This window comes from Talpa occidentalis, unplaced genomic scaffold (assembly GCF_014898055.3).
Source record: "Talpa occidentalis isolate TD23 unplaced genomic scaffold, MPIMG_talOcc4v2.1 talOcc4.14, whole genome shotgun sequence".
In the NCBI taxonomy this organism is placed as follows: Eukaryota; Metazoa; Chordata; class Mammalia; order Eulipotyphla; family Talpidae; genus Talpa; species Talpa occidentalis.
This window is the reverse complement of record NW_023601433.1, coordinates 32,503,492-32,510,694: the sequence shown is the minus strand read 5'-3', so window position 1 is coordinate 32,510,694 and position 7,203 is coordinate 32,503,492. Positions and strand designations below refer to the sequence as shown.

The 7,203-nt window shown below is 44.9% G+C and overlaps 1 protein-coding gene across 1 annotated transcript in view; it reads left to right on the top strand.

The window, feature by feature from the left end:
• The first annotated feature begins 472 nt into the window (after positions 1 to 472).
• Positions 473 to 7,203, top strand: part of CAPN8 (calpain 8) — a 59,514-nt gene continuing 52,783 nt past the window's right edge. Inside the window, exon 1 of the mRNA XM_037509812.1 lies at positions 473 to 709. Coding sequence (XP_037365709.1) covers positions 473 to 709 — 237 coding nt within the window. The remainder of the gene's footprint in view (positions 710 to 7,203) is intronic.

Genomic DNA, 7,203 nt, shown 5'->3' with positions numbered 1-7,203 from the left:
CTTTTCTGGAAGGATAGGATCTCCTCTAACCCCACTGCTTTCCTCCTGCTGAGAACTACTTACCCCTTCTCCAATTCCTTGGTAAACACTTGCCTCAAGTTGCAAGACAGGCCTTCACGCTCAATCGCTCAGCCAAAGGACCCTATGGGAGGCAAGCAGGTCCTGCAAGGAACTGTGATGACTGTGATCCTAATGTATTACTTAGGTTAATGGTCTGGGAGGAGTCCTGGAAGGTTTCCAGCCTCCAAATTGTCTGCTAAAAGGCAGACAAGGAGGTGGGGCACATTCATTTGCACCTTTAGTACATATTTGTTCTTGGCGTGACTCACAACCCTCTGGAACAGGGCCTCCGATGAAATGTTTACCTGCACCACCTCCCTTCCATGCTGCCTTATAGCTCCTGTCCCAGGGGCAGGTCTCTGAGAGTACACGGAAGCCCTGTCCTCCTGTCTAGCCTGAGGAACCCAAGACCATGGCAGCCCTGGCAGCCAGTGTATCCAAGAAACAGGCGGCTGCTGAAGGTCTTGGCTCCAGCCAGAAAGCTGTGAAGTACTTGGGTCAGGACTACGAGACCCTAAGGCAAGAGTGCTTGGATTCAGGAGTCCTATTTAAGGACCCAGAGTTCCCAGCATGCCCATCAGCCTTGGGCTACAAGGATCTTGGACCACGCTCCCCCCAAACTCAAGGCATTGTCTGGAAGCGGCCCACGGTAAGGAGACGCGCTTGTTGTCAAGATCAGACAGGTGGCAGGTCCTCATTTCCAGTCAGAAGTCACTGAGAAAGAAGTGATGGTTCTGGATCCTAAATTCTTGGATCCCATATTTCAAAATGCCTCTTTCTTTTTAAAAATCATTTTCCGAGAGAATGAGGTATGGAAGGTGGGGCATGAATTGACTTTGGAACAAGACTGGTTGGATTTGAATTCTGGCTCTGCCTGGGTGGTCTTGGGGAAAATACCTCTGTGAGCCTCAGTTTTCTCATTTGTAAAATGGTGCCACCAGCACCTTATTTTTCAGAGCTGTTAATAAGGCTGGAGATAAAACTCAGAGCATAGTGCCCGGTACATAACACACACAGCACATGGTAGTTATTGTATAGGCCCTGGGCCAGCACACAGTAGAAAAAATCAATGCTGCATGTAATCAGTCCTGGGGTAAGTTGTGACATCATTGCTGAAAGGTACGGTCACGAATTGTCATTGCCCCATGAGGGTTGGAGAGTAGCCTCATCCCCAAGCCTAGCCCATGACCTACTACAATGTGACCTTTACTAAGTGATTTCACCTCGGCCACAAGTGAAATCCTTGAGTTTGCAATGCCTTGAGTTTGCACGGAGAGGTGGTGAGGATTGCGAGAATTACATGGAGTGGCCCTAGGGATGAAGTGTGGTCTTGGCTCTGGTGGAGATGATGGGGAGACAGACTTGTGGATAAAGGATTGGCACCCTGGGAAGAATGAAGGAAACGCACAGAGGCAGAGACCATGGGGGCCTGGAACATTAGGATCAAATGATGGGGAGACCAGGGAAGTGGACACATTTCAGTGGCATTCAAGGACACCAATGGGCTTGGTGGGTGGGACCAGGGAAGGTGGAAGAGGGCTTGGTTTGGGAGAGGCTTTCATTTTGTGACTAAAGTGAGCTATGAGTTAACCTTTGCCTAGGTTTTTTTCCTTCTCTTGAAATTCTTAAAGCCCTTACATCCTCACCCACATTGCCTGTTTTCCCCCAAATCTTGTTTTTACCTGTCTGTCCAGACAAATATGGTAGTTTTAGACAGATGTATTGGTTTGTGTCTGACAGTTGAATTTTGCAAAATCTGGAGGATGAGGCAGCAGAACCTGATTAATGTAGAATTGAAATATTCCTGTTGTTTGGAGTCAAATTTACCCTCTTTATCCTCAATCATCAATGAAAAAATATCACTCTGGTTTGGCCACTTGTGCTCACACATCACAAAATACATTGTAAGACACAGTTTTATCTTCTAAGATCTTTCAGATTATTAGATAGACTCCTGAGTCTGTAATGATCCTGATTCTATCTCTATTGGGGAGGTGCCTTGGAATCTGGGAAAATAGCTTAGTCCTAAATGCTTCATTTGTTTCTTCCCAAGAGAACTCCTGGGGGCCTACAAAAAAGCTGGGGTGTCCAGAAATGAGATGCATTAATGAGTTCACTTGGTGCTTTCCCCTTCTCTCCCTACTTCCCTTCCTTCCATTCTTTCTTAGATTGCTGTAAAATACACATAACAGAAAAATTGCCATTTCCATCATTTTAAAGTGTACAGTTCAGGGGCATTAGGTACATTTATATTGTGCAACTACAGCTACCATCTCTCTGCAGAACTTTTTTGATAGGAATGCAGTTCTTGCAAAACTAAAACTGCATCCATTAAACACAACTCCCCATTCCTTCTTCCTCCTAGCTCCTGGCAACCATCCTTCTGTTTTCCGTCTCTATGAATTTGAAAACTCTGGGCACCTTATGTAAGTGGAATCATACAATATTTGTCTTTTTATAACTAACTTATTTCACTTGACATAATGTCCTCAAGATTTATCCATGTTGTAACACATGTCAAAATTTCCTTCCTTTTTAAGGCTGAATAATATTCCATTTTATGGATACACCACATTTTAAAAATCCTTTCACCTGTCAATGGATACTTGCATTGCTTTTACTTTTTGGCTACTGTGGATCGTGTTTCTATGAACACGGGTATACAACTATACCTGAGACCTAACTGAGACATTGAATTCAGTTCATTTTGAGTCTATACCCAGAGATGGAATTGCTGGATCATTTGGTAATTCTGTTTCCATTAATTGAGGAACCACCATACTGTTTGCCATAGCTGCAGCCCATTTCACATCCCCACCTACAGTGCCCAAAGCGTCCAGTTTCTCCACATCCTGCCAACTTTTGTTATTGTCTGCTTTTTTTTGGCAGTAACCATTCTAATGGGTATGAGTTGGTATATCATTGTGTTTTGACTTGCATTTCCCTAGTGTTTAGTGATGCTTAACATCTTTTCATGTGATTGTTGTATTTGGATGTCTTCTGTGTAGAAATGTCTATTCAAGTTCTTTGCACCTTTTAAATTGGGCTGCTTGCTTTTGTGACCCACATGTTGCTTTTGAGGTGACTCCTTTACTTCAGTCAGCTTTAAGTCAGCTGCCCAGATGTGCCTCTTATGATCCTGGTTCCATAGAGCTGTTAATTTTTACTTGCCTTGAGGGGAAAGCAGATGAGATATGTTAAATATATACATATGTTTTTATCCTCTTAGTAATAAAGTCTGAGATGTAGATGTTTCCTGAAATCATGAAATTTGACAACCTTCCCTTTCCAGGTGTTTTTGCTATTTTTAAGCTTCTGAGCAAAACGTTTGCTGGAGCATGTGTTTAAGGGTTGGAAAAAAAAGTTTGTTTAGATTGAAGATCTTAATTATCAAGAAGTTTGGGTTCTCAGGATAAATTTTTGGCTAGTCATGATCCTAAAGCATTTTCCTCACTAGTGTTGGGTGAGAGCAAAAATTCAGCCATCAAATAATGGCTTATCTCATGAGATCCAGCTGTGTTCTCAGCAGCTGTTTCTCCACCCTTAACTCCCTGCTTCCCCACCACACTGGGTTGGTGCTCAGTTCAGCCCCATGGATTGAGGTATGCCCTGTGTGCACTTGCGTCGTGCAGCCCAGTCAGTGACCTTCTTCTCTGTCCATTTTAGGCCTGTTAGTAGTTTATTGATCTTAAGGGAAAATGCAGAGAGAGGAGTGTGGTGCTGCCAGGTGCATAGTAACGACCCATGAAAAGGCCAACCCCGTTAAGACAAACATTGAGGGGTTGGCTTGTTGAGAGGTTAAAATAAGAGTGGGGCCTCCCTGGTGGCACAGGGGGTTGAGCACAGTGCTGTGAAGCTGTCCACAGCGTCTGCAGCTGTGGGTTCAATGGGTTCAATCCCGGCTGGCTAGGGAGCTACCCACATGGCACGGCAGACCTCTCCTGTCTCGCCCTCTGCTCCCGTCAGCAATGTATTTCAGTCAGTCTGTCTGTTCTGTTCCTCACTCTGTCTCTGCAGAATCCTCTCACCCTCCTGCACATCTGGTCTGTACCCCAGTTCTTGTATGCATGAATAAATCTTTAAAAATAAAAATAAAATAAGATGAAGGGAGAGGCCTTGTTTTGGGTCTCCACTCTTGGGAGTTTCAGACACTATCTCTTGAGCTAATAAATTTGGAATTTTCAATTCAGCCTTGATTTGCTGAGCACTGGTCAGGAGCAAATGCTAGGGAGGAGTCTTTTGAGGCTTTAGCTAGTCAGGGAGAGAGACCATTGGATAATTCACAGGTAGCAGAATGGTTGAGTGCTTGGGTTCGGGTGCCAGGTGGATTGGGATTCTGGTTGCCTTTCTACCATTTACAAGCTGTATTATAATGGGTGAGTTACTAACATCACGGGACTCAGTTTCCTCATCTATGAAGTGGGAATAATAATATTACTTATCTCTTTGGGTTATTGAGAGGTTTGAAAAAAGCTCAGTGTCTGCACATAATAAGTACCTTCTGTGAGTTATCTTGAGCTATTACTTTAAGACAGAGTGTCCAAAGGGTAAATATAAAATATATGGGAGTTCAGGGGAAGAAGCAGTTAAATTTGACTACAGACATTAGAGCTGGGCTTGTTAAAAGAAGAGGGACATGACCAAGAAGGCACAGTGTGAGAAAGGCACTGGTTGAGCAGAGGATTCAAAGAAGTAGATTCAGAGGAAGGCAGTATCATCTGTCATAATTAGAGAAAGAACATTGTAGGAAAAAGGAATGAGGCTGGAATCATTTGCGGGGCCAAATCCTAGAGGTGCTGGAGTCCCTGTGAGCTAAGTAAGCAGCCATGCTGATGGTGCTGGTGATAAAGACGTTGGCCTCACTGGATTTCCTGAAAGTGCACAGCCAGAGCTTCCAAAGTGCCAAACTACTGGACATGGCCTGATGTTCTGGGAAGCAATGTCTCCAAGGTGCCTTTGTCACTGAGAATGTGCAGTTTGAGTCATTTCCTGCTTTGGATTCCTTACTGACAATTGCGTTTCCCTTGTGCCCATTCATCTGAGGCTTAAGTAATTGGTGTTTATGGATTGTTTTGAGATTCTTACCTGAGTAATAGTAAACATTATTACCAAAATGACCTGATTGCTATTATGGAAGAAAAGAGTTGTGTCCAGCAGCAGTTCCCCTGTTCACCGGTGACCATGCAGGTGCTTTTCGTCCCAACCTTCTCCCTTTGCAAAGCAGCATAGGCAGCGTCCTCCCAAGACTGCCCACCTGGGACTATACAGGCCTCACTTTTAACAAACCTGTCCCTCTCAGGGGCAGTTCTTTCTGCCCATTCAACAATTCTCAGAAACAGCCAGCACCTGTAGAGCACAGTAATGCCCCTACACGGTTAGAGCTCAGTAGGGAGGCAGTGCCTATAGAGCTCAGTAGAGAGCTGAACCACACCTATAGAGCTGATTGAGGAGCCAGTGCCTATGGAGCTCAGCAGGGATTCAGAGCATATAGAGTTGAGCATGTAGCCAGCACCTATACAGCTCAACAGGGAACAGTGATTTTATGATCCAGCAGGGATTCAGCATCTACATTGCTTGGGAGTTAGCTAGCATCTATAGGACCAAGGAAGGATTCAGAATCTATAGAGCTCTTGCTCTGATCTGTAGAGCTCAGAAACAGCACAGCCAAGACCCTGCACCTTAGAGCCCAGCAGGGAGCCAGTGCCTATAGAGCTCAACAGGAAGACAGACCCTATAGAGCTCTACAGGGAGACAGACCCTATGGAGCTCAGCATGGGGCAGGGCCTATAGAGCTCTGCTGGGGGCCAGCACCTATAGAGGTCAGCAGGTGACTAGTGCCTACAGAGCTCAGCAGGGAGCCAGCATCTATAGAGATCAGTAGGGAGACAGACCTATGGAGCTCAGCAGGGAGCCAGCAGCAATACAGCTCAGCAGGAAACAGCAATTATAGGGCCCAGCAGGGATTCAGCATCTACAGAGCTCAGGAGTTAGCTAACATCTAGAGGGCTGAGGAGGGATTAAGAATCTATAGAGCTCAGAAACAGCCAGCACCTATAGAGCACAGCCAGGACCCTGCACCTTTAGAACGCGGCAGGGAGCCAACACTTATAGAGCTCAACAGGGAGACAGACCCTATGGAGCTCAGCAGGGAGCCAGCACCTATACAGTTCAGAGGGAGTCAGAGCTTATACAGCACAGCAAGGAGCCATCACCTGTAGAACTCAGCAGGGAGCCAGCACCTATATAGGCCTCTCTTTTAACAAACCTGTCCCTTTCAGGGGCAGTTCTTTCTGCCCGCTTGTGTCAGTGCAAGAACCCTTGACTTCCCTTCTCTTCCCTTTTAATAACAAACCTGCCCTTTTATATACATACACACATATGTGTGTGTGTGTATATGTGTGTGTATATAAATACGTATATGTACATACGTATGTTTGTGAATATGTGTGTGTGTGTGTGTGTGTATTTATATATAGAAAAGAGCTGTGTCCAAAGTGTGGGGAGGCAGGATCCTACCACTTCATAGAGTACAGCCTCTTTGAAACTTCTTCGGTTGTCAATTACTTTGTATTCTGCTTTGAGTTCCAATAGGAAATTAGCAATGGAGAGAAGACTTCAGGCATAAAGCTGAGATGCAATCTCCTAGAAAAGCTGAGGACTCTCTGTGGCCTCTACATAATTCATACACCATATTAGTCACAGCATTTCTTGGTTGTTTTTTCCCCAGAGGGGGAATTTTAAATTACAGATGAATAACATACAGTAAAATGAACATTCCACTTACACAGTTGGCACAGTTGGCACAGTTGGCACAGTTATGGTCATAGCACCTTAAATTGTCTCTAGCCTTTGCAAACTACTCTGTCTTCCATACCAAACCAATAATTTTAGCAGAACTTGGTGAACCTGTTAGATATGATATGTAATATGTAAGCTCATATTATGTGAACAGTGGGGTATAGGTAGTTGAATAGAGTTCGGGGGGGGGTGATCTGGGAGGCACCAGCATATTCAGTAGCCCGTATGGGTTTGACTGATGTCACCAAGATGGAATGCCTTGGGCTCATTACTGCTGTGTGAAGGGCGATCGTTGCTAAGAACTGGACCCAGGGGTTTCCTAGTTCTTAGGGGTGAGCAGAACAG